Here is a 24,642-nt window from a genome sequence, read left to right on the forward strand (position 1 = left end):
ATCATCTAAGGCAATGAATGGCCCGACTGTAATGCAAAAAGTCCATGACAATCGATAGCCGTATCGTGAATATCGACTGGGACAGACGTAAGCCTCCGTATCAACGGCACGCAATCACATACGCGTCCGCCATCGCGTACGGCACAGTGCAGGCCCAGCACCATATCAGGCGCGCAGGGAGCCAGAAGCACTGCCGTGACACGGTCACATCGCCGTTCACCGGGTTGCCTTTTAAGTAAGTGTACGACTTGCACGGGCCCGTTTTGAGCCCCGTCACGTACGCGCGCGCCGCCTGACGCCTGGAGCCGAGGTTACGTCGTCATTTCAGCCAGACCCATCGTCGGTCGTGTTGAGCGGGCCGACAGGGCGCACGGACCCGATCTTTCCGTCGCACGTGCGGCCCGACACGATGGACGGGCGGCGGCGGGGCTGCGGCGCCCGCCGTCACACCCACAGATGATGGGCACCGCAGATCGATAGCCGGGCTGGCAAAAGGCGTACCTCTTTTGCGCCACGTTCTGCTACGGGCAGTCGGTACGCGCCGCAGACAGGCGTGCACCCGTGGACTTGGCTGCAGTCCACTATGGACTGCACAGTCCACGACTCCGCAGCCGGTGCGCTGTTGGTGCCGGCGAGCGCGGTCGGCGCCGCGGCCGGGCGGCGCGCGCGGTGTCGGGCGAGGGACGCAGCGCCGGCTCGGCCGCCGGTGTTGCCCGGCGCACCTATGTGCCGACCGGCCACGCCCCGCTCCGTCCCGTTCCGCATGGCCAGCTGATCGGCTGGGCCCGAGCCGCTAGAGTGGTGGCTGGACAGAGCGGAGCACGCGCTCCGTTCCCGGCGGAAATGACGGTCCGATGCCCCAGATCCCCCAATCGCCCGCTGCTCAGGTCCGACGTTGTGAGGCCTCGGAAAACCCTCTGCTCGGTTGCCAACACTGGGAGATCACAATGGCCACTCAAATTTGTCTTGCAACAGCCGCATGTGGTCCAAAGAAATACGTGGCGCACAGTCGCGTGGCTGGCCCGGCCTGCAAGGAGGCAGCAGGCTCGCCCACAAACACGCCACAGTCATCGCAGCATGCCATTACCATTGGCTGCAACCGGCATCAGACGCCACTCAGCGCACAGACCCGTCTGTCGCGGACGAACTGCGCCTGCCAACGGTAATCCCCCCCCCCCCCCCCCCCCCCGGAGCTCTGCAGGCACGCAATCCGTATAATAACACGTGACGCACGCCCCGAGAGGCAGCCTTCGGGCGAAAGGCCGTTGTTGCCATGCGTACAAGTCGGAGACGAGGCCGTTGTTGCAAGGCGTACGAGTCGGAGACGAGGCCGTTGTTGCCAGGAGCACGAGTCGGAGACGAGCGCTACGCCGTGACTCAATTAGCCGCCGTGCGTAAACCAAGGTCGGCCCGGCGACGCACGGGGACGGCGTCTTGCCCGGTCGCTTGTCGAGCGGGGACGGCGGACCCGGGCGGCCCGGCCCGAAGCGGGGGGGGGGGGGGGGGGCGGCGGAGAGTGCTGCGCCAGCGGCCGGACGCTCGCCGTCCCAAATGGGACGACAGCACACGGAACAATTCTCGGACGCCACGGACAGGGCACGATAGGCGATGCTGCGGAGGACTGCAGGACGCCCCGTACAGGCGTCAGCCGGCGTCGCAGGGGAGGACTGGAGGTTCCAGGTATCAGCCAAGGTTACAGAGGGTCTACAGCATTGCCCTCTAGGTATCAGCACGTGTCGCGTGGAAGAACTACAGCGAGGCCAGGACCAATTGGTACCGATGGTACCACGCACCCCCACTTGACTTAGCTTCACTTCAATCGAATTTGTATTCACTTCACTCCACTCCACTTTACTTCAACACACGCCACTGAGCATCACTCCACTGAATATCACTCCATTCCTCTCGATATCGTTATTTTCCACTACGATTTTTCAAACTCATCTCAGCTCTCCACCCTTCGCTACCCACTTTTCCTCTCCTCTCCTCTCCTCTCCTCTCCTCTCCTCTCCTCTCCTCTCCTCTCCCTCCTCTCCTCTCCTCCTCTCCTCTCCTCTCCTCTCCTCTCCTCTCCTCTCCTCTCCTCTCCTCTCCTCTCCTCTCCTCTCCTCTCCTCTCTCCTCTCCTCTCCTCTCCTCTCCTCTCCTCTCCTCTCCTCTCTTCTTCCATCCCACCCCACACCACCCTAAGTAAGATTTCTCCAATTCACCTCAGCTCTTCACTCTTCACTATCCACTCCATTCCACTCCACTCCACTCCACTCCACTCCACTCCACTCCGCTCCGCTCAGCTCAGCTCAGCTCAGCTCAGCTCAGCTCAGCTCAGCTCCACTCCACTCCACTCCACTCCACTCCACTCCACTCCACTCCACTCCACTCCACTCCACTCCACTCCACTCCACCTTATTCCATTCTCTACTCTACTCTACTCTACTCTACTCTACTCTACTCTACTCTACTCTACTCTACTCTACTCTACTCTACTCTACTCTACTCTACTCTACTCTACTCTACTCTACTCTACTCTACTCTACTCTACTCTACTTCTCAAATCCCAGATTTTTAACTCCTCAGACCAAATGTGGATATTGGAAGCGTCGGCAGCGTTGTAATTGCACTAAAAGCCCCGATAGACCTTCACTGGTCACCGAAGTGCCTTAGCCGCGGAGATTGCATGCTCGGAAGCGTGACTGCACGTCCCTTCGATGAAATGGCGCCGTCAAATTGCCGCTTCCAGAGCAACCAATGAAGCGGTTTCGATTAAACATTCACTAACACCGGCGCAATCAGCCCCGCCGTTCTAAGCGTCACGGCCACCAGCCACGGCTGCCGTGCTGGACCCGTCCTCCACGACAGCCTCTCACCTGCCACACCTGTCCCCTCGGCCGACACGTCGAGGGTACCGCTGGCAGGCAGCCCCTCCTCCACAACAGGGCAGAGTCCCGGAAGCCAGCATGGCGCCCAAGCCCGCCGGCTTGAGGTAGCCAGCAGCCGCAGGCCAGTGGTAGGCCAGGCCGGGCTGGGACACAGCCTGCTGCCGGCCCCGCTGACCCGGCGCGGTGCTCCCGCCGGCTGAGGCAGCCAGCAGCCGCAGGCCAGTGGCAGGCCAGGCCGGGCTGGGACACAGCCTGCTGCCGGCCCCGCTGACCCGGTGCGGTGCTCCCGCCGGCTGAGACAGCCAGCAGCCGCAGGCCAGTGGCAGGCCACGCCGGACCGGGACACAGCCTGCTGCCGGCCCCGCTGACCCGGCGCGGTGCTCCCGCTGGCTGAGCTTTGCGGCAGCGCCCGTCAGCAGGCCAGAGTTCATCATCAGCCATCAACTCCGCGCGCGTCACGCGTTACCTGTGACCGCCTGAGCCAACGCAACCAAGCCACTGGGTGGCCAGGCGTGTTCGGTGAGCGCGCGAGCGTGCAAACGATGGGGACTTTCGTCGTCTAGCCTGCTGCGACAATGCCGTTGCCCCAACGGACGTCCCGCCGACCGCCGTTATGGCACATCACAGAGCACGTTCAAAAAAACAGCACCGCCACAAAGGCGCATTGTGCCTTCTGAACTTCTCATTCCCGCTCTTGTCCTTAATAAATGCCACCGATTTTCATGACGAAACGAAGGGCGACGGAACTTCCAACCGATCTACAACGCCTTGAGACACGTGTGGCCATCTACACCAATGTTTGCATTGATAGCAGAATCCGTCCTTTTTGTTGCTTCAGTTCACACAAGTCAACAAGTGGTCACTACTCGCTGCAACTGGCGTACAGAAAACCACCTACACTCACCGCATTAGGACCACACGATCTGCTATAACATCATAAGTCAGTACTAGTTGTGCTGCGCTGGCACGTACTTGCTAGCTGCCATCTGCATGGCAAAACTGGCATTAGTGACCGAATAAACCGCACGCAGCGTACCGCACCGCACTGGCATTCATTTGCGTGGGCATTTTGAGCGGGCAACGCTGAGACCCAAGCGCAAACAAACCCGGCCTTGTTAAACAGGCCCTGAAAACAAGGGGGTGTTATGAAATATCTGCTCATGCTTGCTTAAGCACTGAGCCACGTCGCACTGCTGAGGAAATGACGCCGTGTATCGGATCAGCTGTGTCGCTAACTCGTGTTAAAACACGATCGGCACCAGTCCGTCACCACCATGCCCGGGGAAGTCGTACGCTACTGAGAACATGGCAAGCGGGCAAAACCGGGCAGTTCAGGCTACACTGCATCCATTTCGCCTTTCTAAGTCAATCTCAATATTTCCATGAACAGACGATATATGAAATCGACACAGATCCTAGGCGTATTCTGCACAAGTGAAAGCATGGACAACGGAAGCTTTGCTGAGGTGTCGGGTAGCACGAAGTCGTTTTTGGTTATTTTTCAGTCCACACGCATGGGAAGTGTCACATTTTCAGAACATTGGAGACTTCGTTGGCTCCCAACCCCACCCAACCCCCACCGGTTCCCGAACCCCCGCAAAGATACGCATTAAAACGCCCGTCATGGCCCACGTAAAACAATTCATTTCATCCGAACGTCTCCCGATACGGGGTCGCTCTGTTCCGAATTGATTGGTGACATTGGATTAGCCGGGACGTTCCGCACTCTGACTATGCCGCGGCCCTCAGTCATATTCCAATCCCGTGCGCTCCTGATCAGCACCGAGCACACTGGGTCAGACGTGGCCCAGCCCGTCTGCGCCGGCTCGGTTGCAGCTCTTCACAGGTCGCACGTGTGCAGTAAGCTGTTGATCGACCCCTCTCACATCCGTACCGCAGCGAGGCGCACATGGAATGTCATCCGTCGCACTTTCCTTCTCGTTTCATGGCCGTCGTTTTCGGCCATGCTGCCAGATCTCAGTCCCCGGCTTCGTGCAACGCTGCCGTCGCTGCTGCCGCGGCTTCGGCCGCTGCTGCCGGGGCTTCGGTCGCTGCCGTCGAGGCTTCGGTCGCTGCCGTCGAGGCTTCGGTCGCTGCCGCCGAGGCTTCGGTCGCTGCCGTCGAGGCTTCGGTCGCTGCCGTCGAGGCTTCGGTCGCTGCCGTCGAGGCTTCGGTCGCTGCCTTCGGGGCTTCGGTCGCTGCCGTCGAGGTTTCGGTCGCTGCCTTCGGGGCTCCGGTCGCTGCAGTCGAGGCTTCGGTCGCTGCCTTCGGGGCTTCGGTCGCTGCCGTCGAGGCTTCGGTCGCTGCCGCCGCAGCTTCGGTCCCTGCCGTCGCGGCTTCACAGGGTGACTGGTATCTGACGTTACGCTGTTCACGCTCCACGGTGACGTCACGTACCCAGGTGACCCAGACGCCACCCAGACACGGCGCAGCGGCGTACTTCCAACACAGCAGTCAGCTGCCGTATAAGACTCAGTGTTTCACCATCATGCCGTGCGCCACGGCGGACCCGCCCAGTGCAATAAACCATACGGTTTGAATCATCCTTCATCACGCTGATTTGGGCGTCGACATTTACGATAGCAATGAAAGCAAGGGTACGGTCACTAGCTGTCTGCGTCAGCCGGCTATTATTTTTGTGACACATGAAAATGGCCAGTCAGTTGATAGCATGAACACCTAAGACAATAAAATCATGGTTTCCAACTTCGTTGGCGAAAGCACCATACACGCACAGCGCTTACCAGCGTGTCTGATTGGGAGTGCCACGAGGCTCTCAATCTCAGGTCCCTACGCCGAACATCGCAGGGCGACCAATATAATTCGTGATGCGTTTAACGGTCTCGTTACCCAAATTTGTGAGCACACACTTCAAGCACACTTGACGAAGTTAAGACATATTGGCTTTGAGCGGATGACGGTGTACTTTCAAAAGGTTGAACAGTGCGTAAATCAACATTTGATCACCTCGATATACTAAAGGAAAAACATTTACCAACGATGACATACCACTCTTACTGTACAGGGGCCGTAAACCAAACCGTGCAGAAAGTGTTGTATGGAGGAAAAGAGCTGCGTAGTTAATATGAAACTTTCTACAAAAGTTTGATGGTGCAATATTTTAGGCTCGTAATAGAGTTGAGAAAACTGCACACACATCAATAACTTTTGGCAAGCACAGTTGATTACTTTTAGCCACAAGCCTTTAATTAACTCGAAGGCTGTCACCAATGCTTTAAAACGTAGTGCAACTTAATTATTGATGCAGTCATTCGCCACGTTAGCTTTGCCATCCATCGTAAGACAGATTGGCTACTTGTCCCAATTTGCATAACGCTATTTCTACCTTCACAGCACACGCGCCCAACTCTGTCAAACGACCTATACAACCTCGCCCTCAGGTGCCATACATCTCCCATACAGTATGCACATCTGGAGTGAATCGCCAGCGCACAGGCCTCAGCAGTGCCAGCCGTCCTCGAGCGCTGGCTGCCCGGCCACCCGTGTCTCGGCGGCCTCTGCAGACCTGGTCCGGGCACCCGAGTGCCGCGCGCGGCCATGAACCGGCCCGCTGAGGCTGCCAGGCGGGACCGCAACAGAACGGCAGATGCACAAACAACCAACGTCAGGTGAAGACGCATGTCGCTTACAACCTGCTATTTCGTCCCAGCAGATCTCCCCGCTAGTGACGTTCGCCAGTGTGACGAGGTCTCCTTGGCGCTCGACGTCTAGTCCAACGCGCAGTGGGTGCCGGAGCCGGATAAAGCCAGCCTCAGCACTGGCAAGTGCTAGCTACCAGTCCGGTCTACCCACCAGAGGTTCCGAAGGCCACCTCGGACCAGAAGCCCGAGAACGCCAGCAGAGGCGTCCCAATGTCGCCCCTGACACCTGACACCGACGTCGCCCCTAACACCGTGGGCGACATCGGGAGGCACCGGCGGACGCCCTCTCCATGCCAGACACATACCAGCACGGTGACTAGCGGGGAGGTGACTAACAAGAAGCATCTCACCTCGCAAGAACACTGCACCTAGCTCTAGCACCGACCCCCTCCCCCCCTCCCCTCGGGTCAGCAGCGCGGTGCGGCCATCCCGTCCCCTCTGCCAGCCCCCCGGTGGTGGCAGCCGGGGTCAGGCGGACGCGGCGGCGGTGGCTGTTACCTGATTGTCGGGCCGACGGGCGGCGGGCGCGGGCCGCGCGGCCACCGAGCCGGCCACCGGGCCGGCGGCCACGCTCGACGGCGGCGAGCCGCTGGACACAGACTCGCCCGACACGTACTTGCGCCGGATCTTGGCCAGCTCGCTCTGGCGGCGGGCATCGCGGTCGCGGCGGGCGCGCTCGTTACGGGAGGACATGGCGCGGCGCGGCCCCGGGCGGCGCGCGGCTGCCGGCCGTCTCCGCTCGGCACTGCCGCCGCCGACGACGCCGCCCGGCCGCCGCCGGCCGGCTCTAATCAATAGCTGCCGGGCGACCGTGCGCCGGGGCATCCGCCGCCCGGCCGGGCCGGCACTGGGCCACCGGGCCGCCGCCGTCTCGGCCCGGTCACGGCACACGGCGGCGGCCCGGCTGGCCGGCGGGCGACCACCGCTGGGGCGCCGGACGGTCACGGAGACGGCCTGACGTCCCGGCATGGCCGCCTGGGAGGGCCGCCGTCCCCGGCCGGTGGCTCTTGACGGCTGCTGTGTCGGGGGAGCTGGCGCTGCTGTGTCGAGGGAGCTGATGCTGCTGTGTCGGGGAAGCTGGTGCTGCTGTGTCAGGGGAGCTGGTGCCGCTGTGTCGGGGAGCTGATGCTGCTGTGTCAAGGGAGCTGGTGCTGTTGTGTCGGGGGAGCTGACGCTGCTGTGTCGGGGGAGCTGGTGCTCCTGTGTCGGAGGAGCTGGTGCTGCTGTGTCGAGGAAGCTGGTGTCGCTGTGTCGAGGGGGCTGGTGTCGCTGTGTCGAGGGAGCTGGTGCTGCAGTGTCAGGGAGCTGATGCTGCTGTGTCGAGGAGCTGGTGCTGCTGTGTCGGGGAAGCTGGTGCTGCTGTGTCAGGGGAGCTGGTGCCGCTGTGTCGGGGAGCTGATGCTGCTGTGTTGAGGGAGCTGGTGCTCGGAGGACGTCGCCCAGCTGGGGCAACGCCCAACTCAACAATGCTTGGGGAGAACAGCACGCCGCGGGGCTAATGTCTCCGACGGGTCACGCGACGGCGTCGCTGTTTCGGCTAGGTCACGTCACATCGCTAATACGCAATGGTAGGCCAAGTCCAAAGGGCCACCGTTTCAGTAGGTGACCAAGCTGTACGACCACCGCCTCCTGATGGGGCGCCCCACCGCAAGGATTACAGTCTTCATGATGGTCATAAGCCTCCCATTGTCTCCGTTGTCTCCGTGAAAGGACGTCATGTCCTAAGGATCACAGTTTCAACGGAGGGCAACGCTACAGAGCCATAATCTCGCCACCATAAGGAGCGCCGTCTCATTACGACCCCGCCTGAACCGCCGGCTCAGTGAAGGGCAATGCATCTCAGGGAACCGCTCGTCCCAAGAGATCATGCCACTGGGCCAGCATCCAGATCCCCCATAAAGTCAACGTGAGCCCCAGCTCAGCGGAGATCATAACATCACGGGCACCGGATGCCAATCGAGTGCCGGCAGTCGGCACGAAGGGCGTTGTTTCCGACTGTCACGCCGATTCAGCAGCGGCGCTGCAGCTTAGCATTGCCAGCCGTCGGCCGCCGGTCGGCCGCTGCCCCTGGCGCCACCTGTCGGCCCGCCGCTCAAACAACGCAGCGGCGCCACCGTCCGCACCGTCGCCCCGCCCCGAAATCCGCAGCTGCGGCGGGAGCGGCCAGGCGCGAGGGAGGACGGCACGACTCTATCGCCGGTCGGCCTGCCAGCCCGGCCGATCAGACGTCGAGCTTTTAACGTCGGGTCGCGGCAGCCGCACCGCGCGCTCACAAATCGTCCGGGCCTGTCGTAGCGGCAGATAAATCCTGCGGGAGTGCGACAGCCGCCAGGCGCCGGCCGACAGCCGCCAGCCGCCCGCCCCGAGAGCCGACAAGGCCCGCCGATACGGCCCAGTCGGCCGGTCCGTCAACGTCACCATCCAATCGCACGGCCGCGTACGCTGGACACAGGCCAGCGCGCTGGAATGGAAAGTACGCTGGACGGGAGAGTACGCTGGGCACAGGCCAGCGCGTTGGACTGGAGAGTACGCTGGACCAACGAGTGCGCTGGGCACAGGCCAGCGCGCTGGACGGGAGAGTACGCTGGGCACAGGCCAGCGCGCTGGACATCAGAGTACGCTGGGCACAGGCCAGCGCGCTGGATTGGAGAGTACGCTGGACCAACGAGTACGCTGGGCACAGGCCAGCGCGCTGGACGGGAGAGTACGCTGGGCACAGGCCAGCGCGCTGGACATCAGAGTACGCTGGGCACAGGCCAGCGCGCTGGATTGGAGAGTACGTTGGACCGACGAATACGCTGGGCACAGGTCAGCGCGCTGGACGGGAGAGTACGCTGGGCACAGGCCAGCGCGCTGGACATCAGAGTACGCCGGGCACAGGCCAGCGCGCTGGACGGGAGAGTACGCTGGGCACAGGCCAGCGCGCTGGACATCACAGTACGCTGGGCACAGGCCAGGAGCGCCCCCCGACGGCCGGCTCGGGGCCGAGACGTTCGGCGGCAGGCGGAGGAGCGTGCTGCGGCGGAGCGTCGCCCTGGTGCGGCATCACGCCCGCCGATGACGGTCTGAGCCGGCCGTGCTGTAAGCCCCGGCCGTGCTCGCGCAGGAGCACACCGCCCACAGCTGCCAGGCGCACTCATCAGCCAGCCGGCTTTTGCATACAGATTAGGCAGACTAATGCTGGCCAAATTGATTGCAGGGGGATTTAGGATGGCCGATTGTCTGGCCAAACTAAAAGCAAGTTCACAAGAGGATTTTAATTTAGCTATAGCCCAATAAAACGACTGGAAACGTTTTCGTATTAAGAGGAGCTTGGCAAAATAAGAGGGAAAGTTGACAAGCAGTAACCATCGCAATCAATGGCTGAATGATCTCCAGACATACTGGCGAGCATGGGCGCAACGGCAAGAAGGCTAAATTTGCAATCGTCAAAGACATGGTGAGTGTTTTCATGCGGCTGGTTCATCGCTGGTTACGGAACACGCGAGACTTACTCCAGAACACCAGTGAAATGACGCCACAGCGGTAACACTGCCGCCTGTCGCTTGATTCCAGAACACCAAGGAAATGACGCCACAGCGGTGACGCTGCCGCCTGTCGCTTGATCTATTCGCCATACGGCAGACGTGGCCTAAACATCCAGCACACCCCTCCCTAAACATCTACTCATCGCCAACGCAGTAATGACACTTAACCTCCCTCCCGATCGCCTCGCCTTGCCCTAACTCACCGACGTCATGGCGTTCCACTCGCTCGGAAGCATGTACACGGTTATCGCTCGCCAAACGACGCAATGCGGTGGCCCTTGCGATGTGCGTTGCCGATACAACAAAACAACAAAATACTGCCGCAGGCAAACCTAAACCCAAAACAACACAACCAGGGGCTCATGCATGCTTACCAGAAAACCTCTTGCTATTCTGAATAGCATGAGATATTTGTCAGGTGATCTATTTCATGTTCCATTTTCCAGTGACCCATTGCATCGTGGGCGCAATTTCTTCACACCTAGCTGGCACCTGGCTACAAGTACATATACCGCGTGACGTCATCAAAGCTGAGACGCCAATGGCGCTTGAGCGACCAGGCCTGAAAAGCGTTCATTGGTCCGCGCATGACACCACACAGCTTGCACGATTCCGATCGAAGTAGGACTGAGTGAGTGAGTAAAGGCCAATTGTTACCGCTAAAATCACTTCAGGCAAGAATACTTGCCGAGATTTTAGGAAATTTCAGACTAGTTCAGGAGCTAACAGCAGCACTGAGATTCAGGTGATTATTAATTTGTCATCCTGTCATCCCAACTTTTTGAAACCGATTTACGGTGCACAAAATTACGACCTTTGAGTCTTATAACAGTTTTATGCCTCGCTTTGGACACCAGCTGTCGTACTTCGATAGCCAACCTAAAACGAGGCTAGGCAGAGCGGAAGGGGAGGAGGGGGGGGGGGGGGGGCGCCGCGCAGAGTCGGCCGGCGTAGATGCCCAGCATCTGGTTTCCTGCCTCGTGCCGGCCCGTCCTCTGGTCCGCCCTCCCTCCCTCCCGCCCTCCTGCCCCATCGCCTCCGGCTGGCCAGCCCTCCTGCCCCACCGCCTCCGGCTGGCCCGCCCTCCTGCCCCAGCGCCCCCGACTGGCCCGCCGCCCTGTCCCACCGCCTCCGGCTGGCCCGCCCTCCTGCCCCAGCGCCCCCGGCTGGCCCGCCGCCCTGCCCCACCGCCTCCGGCTGGCCCGCTTTCCTGCCCCACCGCCTCCGGCTGGCCAGCCCTCCTGCCCCACCGCCTCCGGCTGGCCAGCCCTCCTGCCCCACCGCCTCCGGCTGGCCGGCCCTCCTGCCCCACCGCCTCCGGCTGGCCAGCCCCCCTGCCCTACCGCCTCCGGCTGGCCAGCCCTCCTGCCCCACCGCCTCCGGTTGGCCAGCCCTCCTGCCCCACCGCCTCCGGCTGGCCAGCCCTCCTGCCCTACCGCCTCCGGCTGGCCAGCCCTCCTGCCCCACCGCCTCCGGCTGGCCAGCCCTCCTGCCCCACCGCCTCCGGCTGGCCCGCCGCCCTACCCCACCGCCTCCGGCTGGCCCGCCGCCCTGCCCCAGCGCCTCCGGCAGACCCGCCGTCCGCACCAGCTCCGACGGAGCCAGCCGCTCGCCGCCGTCCGCACCAGCTCCGACGGAGCCGGCCGCTCGCCGCCGTCGGCGCGGCCAGACGGCCGCTCGCCGGCGACCCGCAGACCATCCCAGCATCCCAGGTGCCCCGTCCTGGACGGCACGGGCTCGGCCGGCCAGGTAATGAATGTGGCGGCGGACCGCGGCCTGCCGCCATAACGCCCGTCCCGGCTGCCGCTCGGCTAATGCAGCGGCCATCTCATGGGAGGTCTTTAATGAAGGTAGCCCGCCACGCCGGCAGACGGGCGCCGCTGAGGACTGTTCTCCCCACCGCACAGTCACACGGCCAGCGCTGAGGAGGACCGCCTGCTCCCATGCGGTCAGAGCGCCACTTCAGAGAGGGGCCGCACTCCTCGCTACGCCGCCAGAGGGGCAGCGGTGGGAAGAGCTGCCCTCTCCGCCAGTGGCCAGACAGACAGTGCTGAGATTTCTACACTGTGGCCGACGCTCAGGACTATGGCGGCCTGCTGACGGGCGAACAGGGCGGTTAGCAGACCAGACACGCGAGATGGCCCACCAATGACGAGCGTCCGATCTCGGCGTCATATGCTTCTATGGACGGAGCATGAATGCACCAGCCTTCCAGAAAACGCTAGTGTAATGAGTCCTAGAAAGGCCTGTATCACCATTCCTTTGACATGCTGTGCGCCACGTGAGAAATGAACGCCTTCACGCAGCTTGGACCAAGGACTTAACACATTTGCTTTCCCTTTCGTCTTCAAGAGCGGTTGCAAAGTTGTGACCATCGTCCGCTTCCTTCGCATGCACGAAAATATTATCAAATATTAGTTCCTTATGAAAATGTTATAAAGCAACATTGGTCACATGTAGACCGCGCATAAGAGCTCGCCACGGGTTGCGATAGAATGCAAATCGCGTGATGGCGTGGCGTTGTTTGTGGGCTCGGTAGCTGACGCGGTGTAAAGGTGAGGACTGGCTACTGGGTTTGTGGCATAAAGGTTGCGTCACTGCTACCCGGATTTTTTTTTCTACGCCGTTACCCAAGAACAGGTAACCAGGAGTGCCCCTCCCTCAATCCCAGCGACGCAGTAAACCGTACGTTGACACCAGAAAACATAAAATCAAGTCGCGGCACTCCCAGCTAGGAAGATGAAACAAGCGTAAAAAAACAGGCGAAGAGGTGGAGCAGACCCGAAGGAATTGTGTTATGTGATAGGTGGGGAAAAATCATAGATGAAAAGGCTTAAAGAAGCCATTAGCCAAAGTCAGCTAATGACAGCCCGCTATAACCGCCCAATAATCTACAACCACTCAATTCACCGTGTTAGTAAGGGCTATACAGTCACACAAGTCGGAGGGGGCAATTACCTGGTCATTTTTGTGCTGGGTTTTGAGCTGGATGTCCAAGGAGTCCACCCAGCTAAGCAGAGCTTGTTGCTGGGAGAACTCCCGGAGCCAGCGCCGTGAATTTGGGTATATGTGCATGACTTTATATCAGAAATTGATTATGAAACATGAAGGAGGTCAAATATGAAGTGCGTTGGATATGTACAGCACAAGGATGGCAATGTCTTCAAATATGTTGGTTACGTTAATATGTGTTCACGAAATGCTTGCGGATGATGTTCTTAACGATGGTTTTTGATACAGGGATATCAGCTATTCTTGGAAAATATGAAACCATAATGTCGTTCCACAGCTTAGGGCCAAGGCAAGATGCTGTAAATAGTCTATAATTACGATAAGAGAAAGGTTGGTCTAAATGTTTTGCTCGCCTCATATCCATGTCACTGGATTCGTAGAGATTGTAACTTAAATCGAATGATGCAGGGAGCTGTGAAGTTAAAAATTTGTGCATCACAATTAACATTTGAGATTTAGCAATGTCCGATAGTTTCGAAATTGTGTATCGTTTAAAGATTGGCTCTGAGCTTTGTGGAGGATGCACATTTTCTATAAGATGCACAGCCCTTTTTTGCAAAATTACCAACCGATCTAGTTGAGAAGCGTAATTGATGCCCCAAACAAAGCAGCTGTAATTTAGATAAGGAAGAATCAAAGTGTTATAGAGTAGATGTGACGTTGTTTTATCAACAAAGTACCTAACCCTACTTATTATTCCAATATTTCTACTTACTATGCTTGCAACAAAATTAGTGTGGCTTGTAAACTTAAGAGATTTGTCAATGATTACACCAAGGTATTTAATTTCTTCTTCTCTTCAACAGGTGAATTATTAATTTGCACATTTAGTCGGAAATGCGAAGAAAGGGTTGTGTAATGCTGTGTGAATGTTTCTGATACGTTCAGGGAGAGCAAATTAGCAGCAAACCAAGAAGTCATTAGAAGCAAAAGCGTATTGACATTGTTTTGAAGTTCGACAATACTTTTATTTTTGAAAACAATCACAGTATCATCAGCGTAAGATAGACAAATCATGTTACTGCTTAATTTAGGCAAGTCATTTATGTACATTAAAAAGAGGATTGGGCCGAGAATGGATCCTTGGGGTACCCCCATTGCTACGTTTTTGATTGTTGATAGATCATTCCTGATTTTTACACCCTGAGTTCTGCCAGACAAATATGAAGAAATGATTTCATAAGATTTTCGTCGAATACCATATTTAGTAAGTTTACGTAGAAGAAGGTTAATGTTTAAAGTGTCAAAGGCTTTCTTCAAATCTAAATACAAACCTAACACATATTCCCCGTTTTCAAAAGCCTTAGTGATAGTTCCCTGCAGAAGAAGAATTGGCATGTAAGTACTTTTGTTCTTCTGAAATCCGAACTGATTTTGGCGAATTAGGTGGTTTTGGTTTACATGAAGGATGGGTCTATTATATATAAGTTTTTCGAGAATTTTGGACATAAAGGCTAATATTTCATATCTTAAGTTCCGTTCACGCATTCAGTTGTAGATTTCACATTCCCAGCGTACTTCAAATTTGGGCCATCGGGGCTTAGTGTGCGCCCGAACAAACAAACGGTTCCCATTTAACTCCGCAGGGATGCTAGTGGGACAACATGAAGGCACCTGTTTCCGGCATAAAGGTGACTTGTTTCAATTCGCAACTGCAAAAATCACCGGCGAAACTTGAGAGCCGTCAACTTTGTGAGATAGCCGCCTCACACCTCCAAACAACACGCATCATACACAAAAGTTGCGGTGCGGCGCCGTCGGCTGCGGAGGTGAGCAAATTATCCTCCTGCACCGCCAGCGTCGTTGTCCAGTGCGGCGCCGTCGGCCCGTGCGGGATGCGCGCGGGGCCCCGTCGCTCGCCGCGCATCGGCGGCCAGCCGGGGCCGGGGCCGGGGCCGGGGCCGGGGCCGGGGCCGGGGCCGGGGCCGGGGCCGGGGCCGGGGCCGGGGCCGGGGACGGGGACGGGGACGGGGACGGGGACGGGGACGGGGACGGGGACGGGGACGGGGACGGGGACGGGGCCGGGGCCGGGACGGAGGCCGGGGCCGGGGCCGGGGCTGGGGCCGGGGCCGGCGCAGGCCGCGGGATCACGGCTGGTCGGGCGGCGCTGGCCGGCGCGCCGGCGTCGACAGGTCGGCGCCGCCAATCGATACGCGCCCGGCGGAAAAAGGCGGCGACCTTGCCACGGCTGGCAGTCGGCCGGGTCGGCCGGTCGCTCGCCCCGGCCGGCGCGGCGATCGGCCGACATGGCGGCGTAGGCCGCAGCACGCTAGGCAGCACAAGGTGCCGGAACGACGCCAACGCACAGCGCACAACTGTAGTGAAGAGAAACTAATCAAAAGCGAAGTGGTAAACGGCTGTCAGAAAATAACGGGTGGATGACGCTACACACAAGCTCCCATTTTAATGACCTATTCTGGCAGTGTCGTGAAAACGACAGATGTCCTTTAAGTGATCGGCAATTCTCTTTGTATGATCAGCCAACTATATTAGCCCGCAGAGTCACGCTTACCATAGGCACGAACGGTTGTCTCGCAGATTAATATTGGCTCCCAATGCCTTTCAGAAGGTCTGTTTGGTCGTACGTGGCTTAACAGACTCTGACCGAAAAAATGCGGTTATCTTCTTAAATATCAACCAACACGTTAATATTGATCGTAAGATCTCATGCACAAAGCAGTCTGCTAATACCTTTATGACTTTTCCAAGATACGCCAGGCTCGGGAAATTTTCCAGGATTTTGACAAGCATCGAAGTAGCCAAAAGGCTACACTGGTAACATCACATCACCCGTAGGATAAGCCAGTTTTATTTTTTTAAATAGGCATAACAAGTCATAACAATTATGTTATGATTGATTGCAATGGTTTGAGTTGTGTATGTTGACCGATTAAGGGCCCACTCTTCATAAACAAGCACAAAACACTTACTGCCAAGACGTGCGATGTAAAATGGCAATGTCGACCACGCCATCCATGCGTATCCGACAGCTGCCTTGACTTAGCTTACACGGTTGTCAACATGAGTTGGTCGCTACTAGATGCCGTTACGTGAACAACCAAGACTTGCCGCACTTACGCTGCCTCTCGTACAAGGTAGGAACGACCTCCATTTGCTTGACAACCCCAAACACCGTACAACTAAACTAAATCAAAACAAATACGCATGAAACTCGGCGTTTTGAACCAGAACTGAAGGTCTGAGCCAAACCTATCTACACATTTGCACGTGGCGACAGTCCAGTTCGTTAGAGTGTCTGCCTTCTGATTCACTCGCCCGAGATAAGGTGTGTTTAAGTCGCTTCGGGAGCTCGCTTTCCACACTGACTGGAATGGCATGCGGTCGGCGGCAGCCGCCACCCTGAAGGTTAGGTGACGTCAGAGGGCAGCACGGACCGTGCCAAGCATTGGAGTATGTTCAGCTTGCGCCGCACAATGGTGTTGTTAGCCAGGAATTTCACGATCGGATGACAGCGGTCATGGCTCACGTAACAAGCACTGCTTGGCGTGGGCGCTTGTCCCAGAGAGACAAATAATCGCAGATCCCAGAGAGGTCAATAATCCCTGATCCCAGAGACAAATAATCCCTGACCCAAGGGAGACAAATAATCACAGATCCCAGAGAGGTCAATAATCCCTGATCCCAGAGAGGCATATAATAACAAATCCCACAGAGGTCAATAATCCCTGATCCCAGAGAGGCAAATAACCCCTGATCCAAGACAGACAAACAACCCCCCATCATGAAGCAAGACTATCCCAGATCCCAGAGAGGCAAATAATCACAGATCCTAGAACGGCAGATAATCCCTGATCACAGAACATATTCCCTGAAATCCATTTGAGCAAAAGGTCCGGACTAAGTCTCTTAAAGGATAAATTTCAAACAAAAAACTAAAAACTACCTAAACCAGAAAAGACAGAAAAGACGATCCATTCACCGTGATGATAATTGCACGCCAATTATCGTAAGAATGTTATCACACCCAGAAAAGTCCGCACTGTTTTGGAAAACACTGGCCAGAATTTCGCTGGCGCATGAAAACCGTGAGCGGCATCAGATGAAAGCTTGCAAGTGTTGGATGGCTGAATCCGGTAAATCTGAGGGTCATTTTGGGTCTCATCTCATGCAGCATCGCGTTATAAAGGAAGTAAGTGTACGAGGGCCCACCTGGCTTAAGCCATGGCGGCGGGACAGGACGGACGTGGATGAGATGAGGCCGGACGGGACCGGACGTGGGCAGATGGGACTGAGCTGGGCTGGGCTGGGCTGACCTGGGCTGAACTAGGCTGGGCTGGGCTGGGCTGGGCTGGGCTGGGCTGGGCTGGGCTGGGCTGGGCTGGGCTGGGCTGGGCTGGGCTGGGCTGGCTGGCTGAGCTGAGCTGAGCTGAGCTGAGCTGAGCTGAGCTGAGCTGAGCTGAGCTGAGCTGAGCTGAGCTGAGCTGAGCTGAGCTGAGCTGAGCTGAGCTGAGCTGCGATCGGGCTGGACTGTGATGGGCTGGGCTGCGATGGGCTGGGCGGCCATGGGCGGGGCTGTGAGGGACTTGGCTGCCATGGGCCGGGATCCGCTGGCCCTGTCCAGTTTACGCCGGTTCCTTCTGTTCTTCTCTGGTCCCGTCCGGTCCCGTCAAGTCCCGTCCTAAATCTGATTTTATTTGATTGAAATTGCGATCGCGTATTTGGTGTGCGAGGGCCGGTTTCCGTATGACGGCATAATTATCTGTTAGGAATGGGTTTCGGCGGTAACATGATAGCTAAGTTAGGTAGCTATGTCGCGGATAAAGCGGGCATACCGAAAATAGTGGATGGGGTACCATATGTCGGTGAGGCGCGTTACGCCCGTGACGTGGCGCGGTACGCCCGTGACGTGGCGCGGTACGCCCGTGACGTGACGTGTCACGCGCAGGGTCTGAACATGTGGCAGCGCCATAGATTTCTTTGCCGAGCTCGAGAGGAGGTCAGGGTGGCTTTGGGGCCCCAAGTATCTCCTGTACCTAGCACATACCATAGCCTTATGTCAGCTTTGCTGAGCTCGGAAAGATTCAGACGCCGGCAACGGCAGCGGATTCTCCCACCATGGTGTTGATGAATCAAGCTAATTATTTACGAGAAAATCACGTCAGGGAAATATAACTGCTCACATCAGTCGCTCACAAACTGCGGGGTCGAAATCTGGGCTGAAACGTCGTTTGCCATTCTGATGGCACTGCCTATTTGTGATGGTGAGCAAGCTGTGCACCTGTATCGCCTCGCGATCGCAGCTAGGTAGGGCTTCTAAAACATATCTCAAAATAGAACTAAACATAAAACAGCATGTAATTAATCGATGGGACGAGACTTCCTAACCCCATTTAAATACACTGAATGCATATGTACTACAAATTGACTACGATGTCTGCTTACAACGCCTACCCTTCAATCAACTAAATTGAAGGGACTTTTCCATACATTGATAGGTGGGAACTACTGAGACTGTGATGTATACTTACATTGCTGTTTCCGACGCACCCGAGACGTAAGTCCTGACATCAGTGTTCTGATTTTTTATGCATCCAGACACCCAACACAAAAAGAATGCGGACGCGCCCTTTCGGCGCATGTAACTCACACGCCATGTTCTGGCAGGTTCCATGTCTCCACGCAAGGCTCAACCCGCCACTGATTTCCTCGTAACCATACTCCAATAACCCATCCATGCATGCAGCGATACTTTCATCGTGTTTCAACCCAACAACTTTGCTTGTATTCGCATCGTATTTATTTCAACCTTCATGGCCCGATTGCCTACAGCGGCTGCTTCCAGAAGTCCGATAAATGGCTCTAAATCACCTACTACCGCTTCTTGTCGCCGTTTCCTTCAAACCCATCAGGCCCGCCAGCATTGCCCGTACAATTACAACAGCAGACCTACGTAAGTTTCTAACCGCACCCGTTCCCAAATCTGTGCAGCGCCGCTACAAGCAGCGAAGGCTTGCGCTCCCACACGAACCGTACCGAAGACGTGCCTCGCATCCAACCCGCTGCTGTTTGGTCCGCCAGCTCCGAGGCGAAACGTGGCGACGCTCCCAGTGGCCGCCCGGCAGAAAAACATCGAAGCACGCAACGACACTATTAGGAGGGGATATGGCTCCTAATGGCTGTACAAACAGCGCCCAGGCCGGCCCCCGGCCGCGGCGCAGCAGCTGGGCTCATGCAATGAGGCAGGAGCCGCGTCCGACGGCACGACTGCGGGGGTCCCCGGCCCAGCGGCACTAAGCTGACTGGGATTCAGTCGGTCATTAGAACTCTGACCCAATGTTGCGCACGGACGGTGTGGGATTAGAGTTCCCGTTCGGCACGGTTTGCTGCGAATGGCTCGGTCCCACCTTATCAGCCACGTAGTTGGACGGACGAAGTTACGTGTGCCACAGATAATGTGGTAATGTGGCCGTTCCTCCATCAGTCGACTCTCCCAGCCAGTTGCCAACTGCTTATCAAAGACGAGCTGATCCAAGTCCAGCCACATAGGTATGGTTTCTGAGATGCCAGATGTTTGCCACGCACTGGTAAGTGTCTGATGCTCCAGCAGACGCTGCAGCGACGCCCAAGTTCAGCAGCAACACGATAAGAAAAGTCAGATAACGAGGGCACTGCTGTCTTGCAGCAAAGAAACCCAGTCAGACGGTGACATAACTCTATCAACGGCAGGGTCCGGTCTAATCAGCGATAGATATTGCCACCATACCGTCTGCAGCCAATGTTGGCGGTTTCGGGCTTTTTGGTGATCCTCTGACGTGACCCGCGGCCACCATCTTCATAACAGGAAGGTCGACCATGATGCATTCATCGGTGAAGATATCCTGTCCACCGGTCCCACAGGCTCAAAGCATGTGGTTGTCTAAAACTGATCTTGGTCGATTTCCTAACTTTTTAGTGAGCTTTGACCCGACCCCCGGGTCACCATTTTGTGGAGAAGAGAGGTTATCGACCATGGCACATCGAGTGGTAAAAGTTTGGTGCCGATTAGTTTCACTGGCTCGAAGCATGGGGTTGTCTGTAAACTGACTTTGGCCTGCTTAGGAACTTTTTGGTGATTTTTTATGTGACCCAAGGTCACGATCTTCTGGAAAGGCTAAGCTTTCGACCATGGCGTATCGAACGGCAAACACTTTGTGTCGACCGGTCCTTCGGCTCGGAAAACGAGGTTATCTGCAGTCGATTTTCGTGGCTCTGGACGCTTGATGTAATCTCTGACTTGACCCAAGGTCACCATTTTCTGGAAAATAGGCAAATAACCACGCGGTATCGAATGGTGAAGGTTGGGTGCCCATAGGTCACAAAATGAGGTCGTCAACAGATTTAGCCCGTTTAGTCCCCGCCCTTCCCATCGGATACCGTCTGGTTTCGATGGGAACCAGTTTCAGGTCACCCGTGCAAGACATTTAATTGGCTGCGTTATATTATATTACCACACGGAGGCGGGCCATCTTCTGCGCGCCGGCCGGCCGCCGCCGTCGCCCGCCCCTCCTCCCAGAGCCGGCCGTCACCGGCGCCCGAGTGGCTACCGTCGGGACCACGCGGCCACAGTGTCAGTGCCCACTGTCAGAAATACCCGCTGTTTCTGTTAACCTCGCCACGAAATCTCCAGCGATGTACACGAATGCATACAATAGCGACCTTAACGTACCTGTAGTAATTACAACGCGCTTTTTCGTTCTACACCACATGGTTTCTTCTTTTTATCTTTCCCCTTCACCCGCCCCATGCGTTGAGAGAAACATCCCATCAGCATAGGTTTCGCGTCTCTTCCTTGTCTGCCATATTGGGTTGTAGGTGAGCCAGCGAAACCTGGGCTCATGCGCATCATAGGCCACTTTTTGTTTTCGTAAGCAGTTGGTTCAGGACAGATGGGCAATCCGGTGACGCCGCGAACACTGTCGCAGCCCCACGCCACGCGACAGCCAATCACGCGCCAGAGAGCCCGGAGAGCGGAGACGCCTCCGCGGCAGCCCCGAGAAAGGCGGGACATTCCCTCCCATTACGTGGCCGTCTGTGAGGGGTACCGGCAAATGCCTCCGGGGGCGTCTCCCGCCCGCCTGCGGCGCCAACCTTGTCCACAATGGTGTCTCCGCCTGCGGAGACACCATTGTGGACAAGGTTGGCGTGCTATGCGGCGTATACAATGGTGTGCAGTGAGAGCGCGGCGGAAAGGAGGCTCGACGACGGTTTTGCGATTAGAGTGTGGGTGGGGGCAACTGAGGCATCGTGAATGGGTGATGGTCATACATTTGAAATGGTTTGTTGGACGGTAGAAATCAATATGACGTGTGGATGTCGGGCACTTCTTGCTTTGTGTGGATCATGATTGATTGGTTTGTGTACGGAGAGCTTCGCGGGTTTATTTTTGCTGGTATAATATCCGGAGTACAAATTTCATCACGGTTGAATGCCCCAACAAAGTGCAAAAAATCCAACACTGAATTTGTGGGCGAGGGCGGCGACAGCCCTCCTTGGTGCATTGAAAACCGTAAGTGCAACAATGATGAGTGAGCTTTACGATGTTTCCAGAAGTGCTTGCGACCACCACATGGACCATGGGGTCCTTGCTAGTCTGAAATGGGGCCCTGTGTAAACTGAGTGGGCTCAATCTGATAATCAGGACCAATTTTTGGGTGTCCTAAAGAAAACCATGGGGACCCCGCGAGGAAACAAGGCTTCTAGCACTTTGTAGCCCCCCAGTTCCTCGGAGAAATCGTGATGGAAGGGGAGTACTGTCAATCGCCACAGAAGGCAACTCCCACACCGGAGCAAGGCCGCTGCCACATAGTACGCTGTCGACGATTGTGGACCGGCAGCGCACGGTGGCTCGCGCCGGCGCCGGCTCCGTGTCCTGAAGCCGGCGAGCGCCGGGCCCCGCCCGCAGCCCCTGGACGCGGCGCACCCGTCGACGGCCCGCACGCGTGCCACGACGGACGCACGTTCACCGACGATAACGTAAGAAGGGCAGCACCATCAGCCTCACATTGCGTCCGACTGCCGCTTGCTACCAGGTCGACCTCTGACCACAAGGCGTGGCGATGTGCTGCGGCGCGTATTTCGCAAGCGCGCCGCTCAGACAGGTGACCGCGGAGCCCAAAAACTACAGACAACGCCCCACACAGGTGCCCGTGCAGGCGCTAAATGAGCACTACTTAGCCCTCCGGTAATGGCACACAGTGCGGGAGGATGGCACCCGCATGGCGTACCCCCGGGTACGGTCCTGCTGTGCCACCCCACCCTCCTCCCTCCCCACCGGCCTGACGCCGCGGTGTACGTCGTTCACAGAAACTCATCGCGATCGCAAAATTAGCCGCCCACGGAGGATTTGTAGGACCCACTGCGCAAGTCTCCGATGGCCGGTCGCTCGGCGCGGTTCAGCCGACTGTGCTGGAGTGTACGGCGCTGGCGAGCCACACGCCCAGCTGTCGGCAGAGGCGGCGGTCTGCCTGTCTTGAGAGGGCCCCCTCGTGCCCGCCGTCACTGGCCGGGACAGTCCACTGCGGGGACGGTTACTGGCCGTGACGGTCCATGGCGCCCACGGGCTGGCCGTGCCTGCGGTCACACTCACGTTCATGGCGCGGAAATCCTGCGGCGTCAGCTTCTCCTGGAACTCCTGCTCGATCCGCGCCGTGGCCGGCGTCGAGCCCAGTAACCCATCCAGCATGTCCTTGAAGTTGAACTTCTTCATGGTAGCCGTCCGCTACTGCCCAGTTGCTATCACACGTGTTGGTCTCTGGAGGCTGCCGCGTTGCACACCACCATCGCCTGCAGGCATGTGTACATGCCCTGGGTACGTTCTTCAGCTGCAAACCCCTGCATCTGGACGTCAGCAGCACAAATGGGCCATGATGCAGGCAACTTGCATGAATTGAAAAATTCTGCAGTGTCACTCTCACCCACAACCAAGATGCCTGAAATGCCTGTGATAAAAAGGGGGCCTTATGAAGCCAATTAAAAAATAACTTTGTATACAGCACATGAAAGGAATCAAAGTGATGGGCATCCAGGGTGCAGGATTCAACTTTGGCATACCACTTGTTGTTGAGTTTGAGCTACAGCTGCAGAAATGAGGATGTGTTGCAATGTGAGATGGAAGGTGATTAAACTGAGCTCTCACATTTTCATAGAGGTGTGGCATTACATCCAGTCTTCTATTCTTAATGTGCTGAGCTATTGCCAGACCATGTTCTGGTTAACTATGCCCAAAATGACAAAAACAGTTAAAATGATTAAACAGTATCACATTATAATGGGAATTGCTGCACCCTCATAGGCATTCCCAAATATTTAGAGCTGCTCAAAGTTTTTAATGGCCCTTGCCACCACTTTAAAGCTTGCATATTTACTCTTTGTACATTGATCTGTGGGTTGATGCATTCCCTACTATACACCATTTTTAATTGCTTGTATTGAGTTAATGTATGATGCTTGTTGATAATGTGGTCTTTATTCATGTCAAAATATATCATAAGAAGTACTTAAGTACAGCCTGATATTGCCATATGTTTATCTGGTACGAATGTCTTACCTTAAATGTTAACTTCTATTTGAAAGATTATAAAGTGCAAAAACATAGTGCAATATATAATGGAGGAATATAATAAATTTAACAAACAAAATACAATAACATAATGAATATCATGAATATAATGCAAGAATCAACATTTTGATAAATTTCAAGTCCAGCCAACTGGTAGCATGACTAAATTGGTAGGTGTCACAACCACAGTCATAATCTGTCCTTATGATATGTGTCTATCATGAGCATTCTGATGGACTGTGACCCTTCCTTAAACTTGAGAATCATTCTATAGGCATAAGTGTATCAACTATGATCTTAAATAATAACTAATTTCAAATGTTGCACAGGAGGTAGTTTTTACTTTTACCTTAAATATGTGTGTGATTACATTATAAACTCTATGAAAAATAGGTCAATCCAAAAGATGGTAGACAAAGACTCATTATGTTGACCACTTCTAAATGTGTAGCAATGGCACATGCAGAAACAAAATGTATCTTAAGCAATATATATGTCATGGCTACATGCATACCAACATCCCATTTGTCATAAATGTGAGAACATTGGAAGAAAATGAGTACTTTTATCAAAGCTATCATCTGGCTGAATACTAGCACCAATTTCTACAGAACTGTCTCATGCCAAATGTTTTCGGTATTCTTCAAGTACTTCACCTTTTTTAGAAGAAGAAAAATCTCCACCGCGAGCGTTTTACGCGCAGTGCGGCACGGGCTCAACCAGCTCGCGTTAGCAGGATTGCCCGACTTTGAAATCATTCAATCCAAACGACATCTTTAGCACCAAAAATAAAGAGCAGGCAATTAACATTATACACTACGTCGTTTCGATCACTGCTACTCGCAATGCTCGCATGATTGCCTATCATCTTCAAGAAATAACCATCTGATAATATAATAATTTCGGCCACAAACAGGCCATATGATTTTTAACACGCAGATTTATAGCATGCACTAAAAGGGCAACATAAGCACCAAATTACGTACATTCGGGCAATTAAGAAAAGTA

General features: G+C 55.9%; 1 protein-coding gene across 1 annotated transcript in view; it reads right to left on the bottom strand.

The window, feature by feature from the left end:
• LOC119103132 (syntaxin-binding protein 5) overlaps window positions 1-23,616 on the bottom strand; it is a 90,973-nt gene extending 67,357 nt beyond the window's left edge. The window contains exons 1-2 of the mRNA XM_037226583.1: window positions 23,212-23,616; window positions 22,663-22,859 (exon numbers count right to left, since the gene is read on the bottom strand). Of these exons, the coding sequence (XP_037082478.1) occupies window positions 22,663-22,782 (120 nt within the window). The 5' untranslated portion in view covers window positions 22,783-22,859; window positions 23,212-23,616. The remainder of the gene's footprint in view (window positions 1-22,662; window positions 22,860-23,211) is intronic.
• Between the last annotated feature and the right edge of the window lie 1,026 nt (window positions 23,617-24,642).

Source organism: Pollicipes pollicipes, unplaced genomic scaffold, assembly GCF_011947565.3.
Source record: "Pollicipes pollicipes isolate AB1234 unplaced genomic scaffold, Ppol_2.1 Scaffold_5724;HRSCAF=6776_pilon_pilon_pilon, whole genome shotgun sequence".
Classification (NCBI taxonomy): domain Eukaryota; kingdom Metazoa; phylum Arthropoda; class Thecostraca; order Pollicipedomorpha; family Pollicipedidae; genus Pollicipes; species Pollicipes pollicipes.